This window comes from Triplophysa rosa, linkage group LG15, assembly GCF_024868665.1.
Source record: "Triplophysa rosa linkage group LG15, Trosa_1v2, whole genome shotgun sequence".
Lineage (NCBI taxonomy): Eukaryota > Metazoa > Chordata > Actinopteri > Cypriniformes > Nemacheilidae > Triplophysa > Triplophysa rosa.
This window is the reverse complement of record NC_079904.1, coordinates 1,880,544-1,896,840: the sequence shown is the minus strand read 5'-3', so window position 1 is coordinate 1,896,840 and position 16,297 is coordinate 1,880,544. Positions and strand designations below refer to the sequence as shown.

General features: G+C 38.3%; 1 protein-coding gene across 4 annotated transcripts in view; it reads right to left on the bottom strand.

The window, feature by feature from the left end:
* The window catches only part of LOC130565717 (MAM domain-containing glycosylphosphatidylinositol anchor protein 2-like), a 109,479-nt gene that overhangs the window by 43,593 nt on the left and 49,589 nt on the right, over nt 1-16,297 (bottom strand). For all 4 annotated transcript variants that reach the window (XR_008964405.1, XM_057352739.1, XM_057352741.1 and 1 more), the window contains exons 5-7: nt 10,560-10,756; nt 5,926-6,061; nt 5,575-5,844 (exon numbers count right to left, since the gene is read on the bottom strand). Coding sequence is in view for 3 of the 4 variants with exons in the window: in XM_057352739.1 (XP_057208722.1) it covers nt 5,575-5,844; nt 5,926-6,061; nt 10,560-10,756 (603 nt within the window). In the remaining variant the exon portion in view is untranslated. The remainder of the gene's footprint in view (nt 1-5,574; nt 5,845-5,925; nt 6,062-10,559; nt 10,757-16,297) is intronic.

The following is a 16,297-nucleotide window of genomic DNA, read 5'->3' as shown; positions in this document are numbered from 1 at the left end:
CCAGAGTCAACAACAACCGCACACAATACTGATGCTGCCAACGCTTCTTCAAAATCCTCTGATCCCTTTACGCGACTGAATCGACTAAAAGTCACACTTTCACTCAGAACAAATTATTATTAAAGCAATAAGCCCAAAGAAGTAGTGGGTTACAGTGCATTTTATAACAGCTAAGGGGCATTATTAGGCACGACGTGAAGCTGTTATAAAATGCACTTGTAACCCAGTGCTTCGTGGGGCTTATTGCTTTTATAACACGATTATGCGTAGCAAGGCCAAGAAACACAGATGCAACAATAGTTGCACACTGATACTTAGTTGCGGTCAGCAGTTACAAATCAGGTATTATAAAACGGTCAGTTCTGGTCCTTGATTCTGATTGGCTGAGCCGAGTTCTAAGCCGTTATAAAATACCCCAATATATAACGGCTGACCGCACCACATAGCCTAAATATCATTTCATTTACTTTATTTTATGAAACCTTGCTAAGCATATGGAATAACCGTTTTATAAAAGCAATAAGCCCCGCGAAGCAGTGGGTTACAGTGCATTTTATAACAGCTACGAGGTTTTAGGCACTCCGCTTCACGTCATGCCACAACGCCCTTAGCTGTTATAAAATGCACTGTAACCCACTGCTTCGTGGGGCTTATTGCTTTATTTTATAACGGCTTATTACACGGCTCGTTGGAATGCTTGATTCTGATTGGCCAGTCGCGACATTTGCAGGTTCGTTATTCCCAGATAACAACCTCTCAAAACTAATAGCACACGATAACCTGGATGCAGCAAAAAAAAATGTTGACAGGTTTTTTTTTACAAATTATATATAAATATGCCTTTTAATAACATACAGTCTATGACATTATATTTACAAATGATTAAACCAAATGGCTCGTTCGTGACATTTGAACGTCGTTTCTTAACTTAAAACCGAAAGTAAATGGCTTTTCCTCGCAGAAGGTCTGCATTCAGTAAAAATGAGCAAATAAAATATATCAAATTCACATTTCATGTCCAGTTTTTTTCTCATGTTGCAAGTAGCCGCTTCGCTTCGAGTGCTGATCACACTGTCGGGGCTTATTTCTGCATAACAACCAGCTAACTGTACATTATCCCTGACTTAGAATGGGACTCGGCCAATCAGAATCAAGGACCAAAACTTCCTTATAATAAATAAATAATACACTTACATGCAAACAAACTGAGCTTGCATGTCAAAGACGCTGGTAATAACTGATCTCAAACTAAATGATCAACAGCAACACAATGTCAAAGTTCACACAAATCTCACAAAAGCCTTCAGGAACATGTCTAGGTCACATTTTAGTATAAAATAAAATGTATTTTTCAAATAGACACGCGCACACACACACACGTCTGGTTTATTATATCTCTGTGGGGACAGTCCATAGGCATAATGATTTTTATACTGTATTCTTATATCACACACGTACAGAGGCATGCACAGACACTATCTATAAACAAAGAAAAATTACATATTTTTTTCTTGATATCATTCTAGATGCATAATACAGCTAAGACAAACTATCCATGAAATAAATTCATGACTGTACATTATTATTCATAACGAGATCCAGCATGTGTCAGGACAAATAACTGATATCAAATATGCTCGGAGTTAAATTTCTTTCTAACTGCATTAGAGCAGGACGTGCATTAACACAGAGGAACTTTACAGTCTCATAAACATTTCTCAGCTGAAAAATACAAACACACAACAGATATACAATCTATTATATATTTACTCTCAATTATTTGTACTCTGGTCCTCTGGTTGTTAAACGGCTGTGTGTATATGACGAGAGCGTCTCTAACGTGACCTCACGGCTTCACGCGTGTAAGCTGCGTCACATGATTCACAAACAGATGGTGACGCTCCACCTAACCGCATCCGTGACCAGTCAAGGAGACGAGGAACGCCTAAGAAGGACAGGCACGCTGTTGACATATGTGATCGCATTCACACACACACACACGCACACACACGCGCACATGCACGCACACACACACACACACACACCGTACCCAACAGTGCACCCAAAAATAAAAGTCTGGTCATTTTGTACTCCTTCTGAATTGCTGGTTAAACACATGTGATTAGGCATAAAACATGACAAATCAGCCATTTACATGTTGACTTACAAGCAGAACACAAATCATATAAAGCAGAAGACGTGTTTCAGACACAAGCTCACCTATAAATAACATCAGCGCTCTCTTCTGAAGGGTGACTGATCTGATCTCAGTGACTGATGGCGTCTTTTACAGCGTATCTACACCGACAGCATCACAAACGGCTCATTCTGTCATTTATTTACCCAAACCGAAATCTGATCGTTTCATCACTCAATGAACTCAACACAACACAAACTCGACCGGTCAAGGGTCTGATTGTGAAGGACGCCGAAAGTCACATCAGCAGGACTCTACAGCATCATCGAAACACCTGATTCACACGTCAATCCACGACTGGCACATGCTCTTTTTCATTAGTTAATCATCCATTACAGCTGCCGAGATGAATAGCAAATGCTCACAAACGCCTCTTTGAAATAAAACTCAATGTATCTCCTTCGGTCTGCGGGTAGAAACAGAATAACTTAAAGTAATAACGTAAAGGCATATCAGCTCTGTCTTCCGTGCTTTACGTACACAGAAAGAAGGCTTGTTTGCATAGAAATACACGGGTTTAGTTTCTAAAAAAAAGCATTCCACTAAACTTTATCACAACAAATAGCAGGTTTTTGCTCTTTTGTGTCAAAACACAAAATCGGTGTTCGATACATGCAGGATTTCCTCACTACAGACAAAACAAACTGAGTTCAGCAACAGAAAAATTACAAATAAAAAAATAATAAATTTAACAACTGATACATTGTACGAGCCATCAATAAGAAAAAAAACATAAAATATTATATAAATGAATGAGCCAAAGACTCAAAACATCATGATTTCCACACAACAAAATATTATGTCTAGCTATTCAGAAAAATATCCAAACATGCTTGAAACCAAGGCAATTATCTGTAAAGCAAAATCGTGATGGGTATAAAAAACAATGCCGGCCGGATGAAAAATCTCCCATTCCAGCTGTGCGTGTCATTGCTGTACTGTGAAAAAAAACCAAACGTCATTTAATAAGGTGTGATGGACACCTGAAACTCAGGGTGAATTGTCTGTTTGAGACACACTGAGTGGAAAATAGAAGCTCTCCAAAGAAACCTCCAGGAGCCATAAAGAAACTCTCTGCACGCCGCTGAAAAAACAAGAGCGTTGAAAATTGAACTGCATTTGGAGAAGAGACAGGATCCTTTAATCCACGGGAAGGATCATGATGGAGGGCTTTTGGTGTGCCAAGAGCATGCTGGGATACTGGAGGAGCAGGCCAAACTGAAAGTCATCCCAGGCTATTGGGAAGCGTGCGGAGAAAAGCCGCCATCTGCTGAGGCGAGATCTGACCGAACGCAGGAGCGCATGCTGGCAGAGCGGTGCTACGAGGGCTTTTCAAGGACTAGTGCGACAAACACACACATGCGTACACTCATTAGGGGACAATGACACTGACTGCTTGGCATTCTTAGCTTACTTAGCGGGAGACGGGACATAAATCTACATTTTACTAAACTGACAGATGTTAACAGGATAAATACGCATTAACGACTTGAGCTATTGGATGACTCTTATGAAACGGTGTCCTGTTCGTTTTATATCATAATATCATCAAAGAAAAAATGAAAATAATATATTCTACACAGGAAAATATAAAGATGACTATTAAGATACAGACTATTACTATTTTTACATTGTGACATTACGTACATTAAAATTAAGCACGATCAGGTTGGGTTTTGTTTAATTTAATAGCCCTAATAAATCTCATTAAAGATGTAATAATAGTAATAACATTTCTAATATTAATAAAAAAAATAATTAAAAAAATGTAAAATATTATATAAAAAAATCTAAAAAAGTTGATCAAAGTTAAAGTGATCGTTCACCCAAAAATGAAAATTCTGTCATCATTTACTCATCCTCGTGTCATTTCAAACCTGTATGACTTTCTTTTTTCCGCAAAACACAAAAGAGGATCTTTTGAAGAAAGTTGGTAAACGAACAGCACTGGCCCCCATTCACTTCTATTGTATGGACATGAAACCAATGCAAGTTAATGGGGGCAAGTTAACAACATTCTTCAAAATATCTTCTTTTGTGTTCTGCGGAAAAATAAAGTCATGAAGGCAAGTAAACGATGACAGAATTTTCATTTTTGGGTGAACTATCACTTTAATCTTTACTGTTTTAAAAAATATATATAAAAACAAAACAAATATATCTATATGTAGCTACGGGGCAGTTGTGGCCTAATGGTTAGAGAGTCGGACTCATGACCAGAAGGTTGCCGGTTCGATTCCCAGGGCCGGCGGGTAACAACTGAGGTGCCCTTGAGCAAGGCACCTTACCCCTACTTGCTCCCCACGCGCTGCAGTGATAGCTGCCCACTGCTCCGGGGGTACGTGTGTTCACTACTCTCTGGATGGGTTAAATGCAGAGGTCACATTTCGTTGCCTTGTACATGTGCAATGACAATAAATTGAATCTAAATCTAAAAAAAATCTAAATTAAAGAAGTGCCAAAAATATTAAAAACGTATAAATAGTGCCCCAATAATGTTAAAAAAATATATAAAAAATATCTATATGTAGCTAAATTAAAGAAGTGACAAAAATGTTAAAAACGTATGAATATATTGACAAAATAATGTTTAAAAATATATATTTTTATGTAACTAAATTAAATAAGTGATGAAAATATTTGAAAAAAAAAACAATATTGCCACAATAATGTTTTGTCAAAGTGATGAAAATATAAAAAATTGTCAGTACATTTTGTCAAATAAATTTTCAGGAGATTCCAGAGATTTACACAAATAAAAAAAAAAACAAGCATAATTTTCCATTTCCATGACAATCAATATCTTAAATGCAACAATGCACAATTGCGAAAGGGCTATAGACGGTTTCATCTTAGCAACATAAACAAATGTTACTGCGCATGCGCACTTTTGTGACCCCAAACCGGAAGTAAACTGGGGGTCAGGCGTGCGCGCGTCCGATAAAACGGTCCATGGAAATAAAACTTGACTTGAAAAACACTTGAAATGACTTCAGATGGGTAAACATTATTTAACTGACCGTGCAAATAATTCAAACAATGCATCATCAAATCATTGCATCTTAACACGCCGAGAAACAACACCACAGGTCATTCAGCGAGAAGATTCGGTGCAGTCCCTGACATGTAAACTACAACAGAACGCTGTTATGCATTCCAAATAATGATCTGCGACCTATAGAGCAACTGCGACCCGAGATCAGTGCTCAGCTCAAGGTCCTTATACTATATCTTATATAAGCATAAAAATAAAAAATAAGCATAAAAAGCCTGTTGGCATCTACCTGGATGTTAAAATTATCCTGCCTAAGTTGGGAAAAGATTCACAATACAAAAATGCAGAAGGTGCACTCAACAGAACGTATTCACGCATTTACCTCGCACGATAATGGTTGTGGATTTTTTGGCCGGGTTGCCCACATTATTGCTGGCCAAACAGCTGTAGACGCCGGCGTCCTCTGAGGAGATGGCCGGCAGGGTGAGAGTGCCGTCCTTCACCAGACTCTTCTCGGGTAGAGCGCCCGAGCTGCTGGTCCACGTCAGGACTGGTGTGGGTTCTCCACCCGTGGTGATACACACCAGAGATACCGTCTGTCCAGGGTTCACCACGATAGGATCCTCCACCAGCAGCTTGATGGAGGGAGACGCTGCAGAACGGAAAACAAGAGCTTGAGTTATTGTCTTGTGTCACTGTCGCTGGGTTTCCTGTTCCCAAAAAATAATCAAACCTGTTTTATTGGTCAGTCTGAAGACGACTCGGCGGTCAGCGATGCCGCACACGTTCCTGACGGAGGCGATACAGCTGTAGTTGGCGTAGTCCTTGGGTCTCAGGTTCTTCAACTTCAGGATTTTCGTCTCCCCCTGCTGCTCAGAGCAAAAGACAGAGAGCGGCATGAAATGTGCGCCAACATTCAGATTCAGATTCACTACTGGTAAAAAGACGCATTGGGCAGTGGAACTGGGTTTATGAACACAAGATGCTTTCATTTTAATCACGTCTTGCATCGCTTCGTGTGTCAGAGTTGTAAAGTTCAACACGAATGCAAGTCGACCCGCTTGAAAGCGGCGGCGATTGAGAGCGACCCAATTTCTCAAGAGGAAAACTGTGATTTCATCTCTTCAGAAATCAAGTGCCATTTCCAGCGTCGGAGTTTCACAGCTGCGTTGTGATCAAATGACCCATTTCCCACCTGACCCAAACTCAAGGAGAATGTGCTCGGGTTATAAACACATGATCACGAGCGACACAAAGAGATGATTTGAATGTTTCAACAATGATTACATTATTTCGTTCTCATTCAGCTACAGGCTTATTGAAATTAAAACTGACACTAATGTCTTTCATAAAGTTCAAATTTCCATGAACACATTTTCTTCATACAGTATGTAGGGAAAATTACAAATAGATTTTCCATAGATAAATAAGCTTTCAAAACATTTCTACTCCTCGCTGACAAAAAGTAGAATCATTAGAAATTCTATTGGTTTTACTGGTTATAATGGGAATTGTATTGGTTTTAAAGGAAACTATAATAAGGTCATTACTGGAAATGTGGTTCTATTCATTAAAGCACCATTACATCCTACTGGAATAAGACAAAACAATAGTTTTAATTTGAGATGCACCGATATATCGGAATCAGCCAATAGTGTGAACAATTGCTTTTATCGGCTGATATATCGGTGCATCTCTAATTAAAACCATTACACTGCAAAAAAGGACTTTCTTACTTAGTATTTTTGTCTTGTTTTCCAGTACAAATGTCCCAAAAAAATCTTGAATCAAGATGCATTTTCTTGATGAGAAAAAAGACCTAAGAAAAAAAGTCTTGTTTTTAAAAAAAAAAAAAAAAATAACAAAAAATAAATAATTAAAAAAAAAAAAAAAATGAAAAATAAAAAAAAAAAAAAAAAAACAAGACTTATTTTCTTAGGTCATTTTACTCATCAAGAAAATGCATCTTGATTCAAGATTTTTTTGGGACATTTGTACTGGAAAACAAGACAAAAATACTAAGTAAGAAAGTCCTTTTTTGCAGTGTACAAAGTTTTTTTATGTGTTTTGTCTTATTCCAGTAGGATGTAATGATGCTTTTATGAATAGAACCCAACACATTACCAGTACAGACTGTTTAAAAGCTCTTTTCAATCAAAAGAGGACAGGAAAATGCAATAAATATGTGCTCTGTATAGCATCCAGAAAGTTACGAAATATGAATTTAATCTTCAGCATCAATTTTGGCAGACATCACTCTGAATAATCGGGAATCGGTCGAGAAATTTAGTATCGGTGCATCTCGAAAGGTTTAATGGTAAAGAATTCGTTTTTTTGCAGGACAATCTTTCACGATCAAGTCATCATTATTTCAAAAATCTGAGCTTGTAATAATGAAGAGATCAATTTGATCGGAATGTTTTCACCGTATGAGTCAGACAACTGATAAAAACTCACAAACAGGTGGATTTGTGGGCATGTGCGTCTGCAGTGCGTGAGTTCATCATTAATCTCCATCTTATTATTCAAATCCATTTACTACGAACCGACTGAGTTGCGTTCCTCATTCAAAGCCGACCTTTAGAATTTTAATTTGTGGGACTGATAACAGCTCTCAGGACGCCGTTGCCTGTGTCTTATCATATTCTGACGCCACATTAAGGCCAAACGAGGCAGGGGGTCTTTAGACTGTTGTGTTTGAAAGCTGGTACAGAATCTTCAAACCCTGAGCCGACCTCACGGTGATGTAACGGCTCATCACAACAGATTACAAATCAGACACCAAGAGCTTCCCTCGCATTCATATTCCGATGATCATTCAAATGTAATTTTATTAGCCGTCCGTCTCCATCTGCCTGATATCGGTTTGTTCAAGCAGCTCCTGGCGTTCAGCTGTCAAGCCCCTGATGGGAAACCAATTTCAACAGAAATGCACTTATTACGAGATCGGCATATGAAAAGACACGTGCGCTGAAAACGATAAATTTGCTGATTAGTAGGGATGTGACCATTCAACGTGAGCCGGTCGAAAATCGATTATGATACGTGACGATTCAAGCCGTTATTTGAATCGCAATACATGTTTTGAACAGCAGGGGCCGCTGTGTTTACTGCAAACTTGGAAAACGTGTATATGCTGATATTTCTTAAATGTAAAAAAATCCAAGAAAAGCACAGTCTTAGTTTGTTTATTTGAAACAGACTTTTGTATTATTCATTTTTGATTTGATTCGGAAAAACACTGAGATTTGTCTACTCTAGTTACACTCCTCGCTTAAAATAAACTACTTCAGCTACAATCTACAACATTAACCTTTAGCTACTACGTCAAATTCAACTCACTTCAGCTACTTATAACTGAATGAATTGATATTGTAAAACTATATAATACAAATAAAGTGTTTAGCTGATCAAGCGAAGAGAAACAAGAGTCAATATAATTATTTATTTTAAAGAGACTTTTGTATTATTCATTTTTTATTTGATTTTGAATTTGTATTTTTTGTATTTGAAGATATTTTTGTTTAAAAAAAAAGAAATACGCAGCATTTAAGAAATAAGAAAAGGGCAGTTGTTCATTTCTAATTTGTCTCAACTAATTTTGTAATAATAATAATAATAAATCGTAAATGAATCATATCGTGAGATCGTGAATCGCATCGTGAGCTGAGTGAATCATTACATCCCTATTGATTTGTTTTACATCGGTGCACACCAATAAGTGAAAAACTGAGATCAGGCTGAGAAACTGTGAGATTAACAGAAGACAAGCAGACGGCGTGAGAAGGAGATTACGAGTCGTCTGTTCTCATGACGACTACAGCAGAGCAGACAGACGACACGTGAGGCGGACGTTAGCGCGTCTGCTCTCGTTCCTCGCTGGCCTGAAGCGTGTGAAATGGTAAGTTGACATTTAGTGGCACGACGAACGTGAAAAGTCTCAGAACGCTGGCGATGTGCGTGTGTGCTCTCCGTGGGGAGTACAGGAGGAATATTCATCATACGTGTGCTAATTACAAGCGTCAGCCTCACGCTGAGTTTCGAAGACGCCTGCGAGTTTTTAGTGAGAGCGATGTCAAAAGCACTGAGATTTGTCTGCTCTAGTTACACTCCTTGCTTAAAATAAACTACTTCAGCTATCGTCTACACCATTAACCTTTAGTTACCACGACAAATTAAACTCACTCCAGCTACTTAAAAAGTGCACTATTACACCTGAATGTATTGATATTCAGTGTTGGGTGTAACTAGTTACTAAGTAATTAGTTACTGTAATTTCATTACTTTTCCCTTGAAAAAGTAAAGTAAGACATTACTCTTATTTTTTCTGTAATTTAATTAGTTACTTCTGATGTAATTAAACGAAATACTCGGTGTAATATATGTGTGTGCAATAGTGGAATTGACATCAAAATTCAAAGTCTAACTTTAAAATCCGTGCTTTAATGTATAATTCTCACATTTGTAACACTTTGGTCAGTTAATAAGAGAACTTTATGTAGTTTAATATTACTTATTTGAATGAATTAAATAAGCCGCTTCATGTCTATCCTTCAATCACTTAACTAATCAAGGTTGATGTAGGATATAGAAAGTAATTAGTAATAAGTAACTAAATACTTTTTGGAGAGAGTAATTTGTACAGTAATCTAATTACACTATTGAATATGTAATTAGTAACTAGTAATTAATTACTTTTCAGAGTAACTTACCCAACACTGTTGATATTATAAAACAATGTATTTATTTAGATATTATTATTGGAAATATAAAGTGTTTGGCTGAACAAGCGAAGAGAAACAAGAGTCAATATAATGACACATGAACTTAGAGGATATCGCTCCTGTCCGTCTGGTATCTCTATATTTCATGATGTGATGTTTATTTTTTGCATAAATCATTATTATTAGTCACCCTTTATGTCTGTCACAAGGTTTTGCTAATATCCAACCAATAAAAAGTATTACAAAGTGCTTGTCAACTTTGACAGCACAGTATTAAATTATTTAAAAGAACTGTTCGTTTTTTCCATTTGAAAAACTGCGAATTTGGTTATATGAGGTTTGGAACGGCAGCGACAATATGATACATGAATATAGTAACAATTCAGTACTATTGTGTTTTTTTATATAAAAGTACCATGTTTGTTATATGATACATGACTGAACTACAACACAATGACACGGTACCATTCATGAAAATGAATATTGCATTGTTTCAAAGCATCTTCGCATTAAAAAGAAAACACACAAGAGGACAATTAAGTGTAAACAGTACAAACAGAGAGGACCATCCTAACAAATAATAAATAAACAAACCACAGCATTACCATCTGGAGACACTTTTTAGCGCGTGTTTAATTCTTACCTGAGTAAAAAAGGGTTCGTAGATCTCCACGCCCTTATCGGAGCCTTGAGAGAGAACATCTCGTCCTCTGTGCCAGCTGTAGCGGACGGGAGGGTTGGAGTTGGCCACGCAGCGCAGGAACACCGTTCTCTCATAGTAGAACTGTTCTTTAGCTTCGCCGATGCTCTGATGAACCGTCACCATCGGATCGTCCAGATCTGAGATCAGACACAAGAAACGGCAATTCACTTTGTGACTGTTAAAGGGGTCATATGGCGCGAATAGGTGTTTTTCTGTGTCTTTGGTGTGTTATAAGTTGCCCATGCATGTATTAGACACGTAAAATTGCAAAAACTAAAGTGTCTGAACAAAAGAGTCATTCTATCTAAAGCGAATGCTCACCCAGACCTGCCTGAAACGCCTCGTGTAGCCACACCCCCACAAATCTACGTCAGTTGGTGGTCTGATTTGACTAAGACCGCCCAAATGTATACGCAAGTATGTATACGCAAGGTGGCGTACCTGTCAGTACAATTGAAGAGGAACCTGATGTTCCAAATATGGTAAGAGGCGTTACATTTCCCTCACACGCTTGCAGTATTCCACCAATCACTACGCACTGATTAACTGGCCAATCATAGCACACCTTTTCAGAGCCATGAGCTTTGTCAAAAATCTGCGCGTTTCAGAGAGGCGGGGCAAAGAGGAAATACAAACATCCACGGTATGTGGAAAATACAGCGCTTATGAACCTTAAATCGTGTATACACACTGCATTACATCTAAGACAAATGAAAATATTCGTTTTAGCCGTGACATATGACTCCTTTAACATAAAAACCGTTTCCAAACCGTCTGGAGAAATGATAAGACCTCGGTCCAAACCTATACAAAAGAGAACATTGCTTTCAGAAGAAATACATATTAGGGAAAGGACGAAAAAACGTTTAAAAAGAGAACAGCTTGTGTGATATAGAGTAACTCAGCTGTCACACAGACGACTGTATGTAATATGTGAAACTGAAAATGAAACATTGAGACGGACTAAATCACTCAACGCTATCATCGGAGAAAAAAAAATCATTTCAAGTCCTGCCAGATTCATTCCACACAAACTTTCCTCTAGAGGACATATTGACGTTCTTGATCAATGACCCGGTAGGACGATCCCTCACGCAAGAAGCAGTAAAACCACACCTGCTGACCCTCACAATGGACCACCAATGTCCTCTACCAACACTCATATTGTTCCCATCAGCCTTTGGAATAATATTGAGCCGACCTTTATTCCCCTTGGCGAGATTGACTGTGTTTGTGAATACCCATGGAAGGTTGTCTTTCATTTCTGTGGAAAGTTATGTTATATCGTATCAACATTGACTCTGATGAGGGAGAGTTTAGAGTCGCCGTCAATCTCATTGCAGTCTGAAAGAAAACATGAAGACATCTCATTTTGTGAGTTTTCTTTCTCAGGGTTCATGTCATGTGAATTGGACAGATTTACCCGGATTACCAGGGTGTCCTTTTCTTAAACCTTTCCAAATGGATCTCGTCATAAATTCGATGTCATCCCGCGTGCTAATATTTACTTCCCACTAATAATAACTTAAAGATTGATCCATTGGCCCGCAGAGTGACATGCGATGAATTCATCATGAACTCTAACGCTCTTTAAAGCCCATAATGATGCCAATAAAATCCTCTACTTACACCATTAAGATTTCAAGAGGAAAAGTAAAACACGATGAAAATGTTTATCGGCAAAGCTGCTTCAATTTAGCGTCTCTTCCACCGCCCTGGAACCGACTGAGATCCAAAGTTAATCAGAGAGTGCGAGGGGCCACGTTGAATACTGATTCCTCACTTTCATTAAGACGTGTTCTGCCCCGCAGGTCCTTAATCAAAATCTAGAGGCGGTCAATACTTCATCCAGGATCCATTATAGCCACGCAGGTAGGAGCAATTACCTTTACCAAGACGTTGGACGCACAAAACGCTGCGTTGAGTCGGGCTGGTTTGGCAGAGCACGCTGCTTTAAATAAATACACTAGTGCATTACGGTGACACGGTGAGCTTTCAAACCTCATCTGCGGTCTTTGCTTGCTTCATCTCTGTCACGGTCGGTTTGGGTATCGAGAAGTGTGTCGTTTAGACTTCACCGCTTTGGCTTTTGAGTTTACTTTTTGTGCTGTTGCATTTCGAAGCCATTCAAATTAACGCTGTGTGCCAGGACACAAAACAGAGACCGCCGTGGACATGCGACGGTATTAAATTTATATATCGTGACAATTGCTTGGACGTTTCATTAAAGTTTATTACAGTAACAGATCATAAAAACTTCAGCGATGTCCTCTTAAAGGGATAGTTCACCCATTTACTCATCCTCATGTCATTCCAAACCTGTATGACTTTCTTTTGCAGAACACAGAAGAAGATATTTTGAAGAACGTTGTTAATGAAAGAACACCGAATGCCATTGATTTCCACTGTATGAACAAAAAACCATCGAGACATTTCTCAAAATACCTTCTTTTGTTCCACTGAAGAAAGAGTCACAGACAGGTTTTGAACAAAATGAAAAGTGAATAAATTACAGTTTATTTTCATTTTTGCCTTAAATAACAAGTTTGACTCCTTTAAATGTAAATGAATTATAAATAAAAAATGAAGTGCACAAACCAATTCAAATGTAAAAGAACAAACCAAAATAAAGAATCAGAACATTTTCAACCAATATCTAAAAATAACACATTTTGTTCACAGACATGAAAGATTAAAATGCAAAATATTTAATATCTGTTTTAGAATACATTTCTTGACATTAAATTCTTAATTCGTTTTCTATTTTGCATAACACCTGACACAATCTAAACAATTCAGATAATAAGGTACTTCTTATCATTTGCGGTATTTTACATTTACATTTATGCATTTGGCAGATGCTTTTATCCAAAGCGACTTACATTGCATTATACTATACATTTGTTTTCTAAGTATGTGCAATCCCTGGGTTCGAACCCATGACCTTGGCACTGCTAGCGCCATGCTTTAACCACTGAGCTACAGGATTTTGATGTGTTCACAATAACAATACAGTGCATGTTTATTACAGCAATTTATTTTAATATTGAATAAGGACACATGATGAAAAACAAGCTAAACACCACCCAAACACCCTAGCAAACAGTAAGAATATTCCTAGCGACATGCTTAAACTAAACATGAACTTTTGAAATATACTGTGCGTTAAGAGTCTCATTTGCTTCACATCTGCTCGATTGTAATTCGACTCTATTCATCATGTTTCCCTAATGCAAGAACACGGCTGATCTTTACCAAACAACGTGCCTATTTTAAAGCAGAAAACGACCACGCAAATGTCACCCGGGTCACGTGTAACCCAGTCAGGATGCTGATTAGTGCCGCCCAGTCGGGGTGCATTTAATTCTGGCCCTGTAACACCCACAACTGACAGACTGAAGGGTCTGACGGCTGTTTTTCCATTAGGACCAGTATAGATTACAGCGGGAGATCATGGTGCGTTTCATTAAACTCTCAGTCTGAGCCCTCACTGTTCTGATGAGATCTCATGGAGAGACACACAGGACAGAAAACCCACCCAGCTCACATCGCTATTTAATTTTTTATTGGATTGTTTATTCAATGCTCAGGAAGAACTTTTCTCAACGCGCACTGAGACGCTGGTCGCACAGTTTTACGAGTTAAATCGCCACAACAGTTGTGAGAACAAAGACAGACCTCTGTAAAGTTTGGAAGGGAGTGCTGCCATTCTAAATGAACAGTCTTAAGGCCAGGGGCGGACTGGTCATCTGGCGTACTGGGCGTTTTCCCGGTGGGCCGCTAACGTATGGGGCCGTAACGGAGGCGTTGGCCGCTTAAACGGACGTATTATAAATGCGAATGCACACAATGCGCTTGCAAAAGACACGTATGCATGCAATTTGACAATTCAGAGACACCGTACAAACGAGCGCCAAATACGAAAAAACGCATACGAAAATTTCGGACTGAATGTGCAAAGACCTTAACAGTTCAGCAACTCTGACGGTGGTTGTGTGACGTGCTACAAAAACAACTTTCTCACTTGCAGCCTCTGATTACAAACACACAAATCTGTCACCGCAATTCCTCAAATTCCTTTTTATTGCCATCTCCATCTGAAACTAATTTAATGTATGTATGTATGTATTTGATCATGGATTAAAGCCACATAACGTCAAACTGACATTTCCTGAGACATCACGCCCAATAGCTCAAATGATAAAGTATAAGCATATCACTGGGAATTGCGGTAATATACTGTAATATCATGTTTTTAATATTTTGAAAAAAATGATGCATGATTCAGAAAACAGAACTGATAAAAAGTAGCTTTTCGATGAAATAAAAGACCAGACCATCTCCACCTACGTCCCACCTACCCCGCCGATCAACATCTTTGTCATTATCCTGTCGAATGGCTATATCTAAAAGCAGCCGGTGGCCACAGCTGAACGCCGCACGGGGAAAAGAAATCGAGAGGAGAACCTTTGGCCCGCTGTGCCGCAAACATAATTTCTCCTCACGCTAGATGGATGATCTCGCACATTACGACTGGCTGCTGAAAATGTGACCCTGGCAAGAGCAAGATGAAGTGTCGCCAAACTCGACGCAGGTACCAGATTTCAATTTCAACCTGCTGTTGAAAACAGACATCAACACAGAAAGTGTACATTATTCAATTATGCTGCTGACTATTAAGATTTTCCATCCATTTCATGAGAGACATTTTATATGTACGTATATATGTTTATATATACGTTATACAAACATGATACATATAGAACACAGATTTACAAAACAGGTTTTTCAGATAATGCTTATTATCTTATTATGGGCTATATCCCTGCATCCCAACTCGCATACGATCTGTACTATTCAAAATTACAGCTAAGGTGCATCCCGAATCATGCTGTCCAATTTGATTTTCATTGACCTTCATTGTGTTGTACGTTTGATGTCACTTGCCCATATAAGGAAAATACTTCCGGCTAGTTAAAAGCGATACTACCCTTTGAAAATATACACCCAAGATGGTCAAGTACACAGTGCATAGTGTAGTATGTCATTTGTGACACAACTGTAGCATATTCTAAATTGTGATACTTTAAAATAAGTATTCTTAAGATAAACAAGTCAAAGTGCAGATTCATGCACACTAATGATATTACTCACAAGCCATTGCGCGAGGGACTATTTAGTAGGGAAGTAACAATATTATTGATATCTTGTTATTGCAATAGCAAAATTGTCTTAATATTTTCGTGGTCAGATGAAACGACAGGTCTTCCGGGCCTTACATAGAGAATGTTAGAAATAATTATAGATGTTACCTTTGTCAAGGTCTATCTTGTGCAATCATTTTATTTTATAAAAGGGATTTTTAGATCATTTGACCCATCTCATACTATAACTCATACCTCTAAGCAACAGTTATGATTAAAAGAGGATGCTTATGGCACTTTAAAAGTCATCAGTTGTCATCTAAAATATTGCAATAAATACCGTCCAGTGGATGTTTCTGTCGTGATTCTGCCTCATTTTGTCATGTCTTTCTTGATCTTGTGGCAGAATCTCACGGCAGGATCCCTTGTTATGTGTGAAGAGAGTCATTTTGACCCTGTCGGCCTTCGATACTCTCTCCGGTCTTTGTCTGTGTTCCCGCCCTTTTGTATCTCTTGTTATTGGTTGTTTATTAG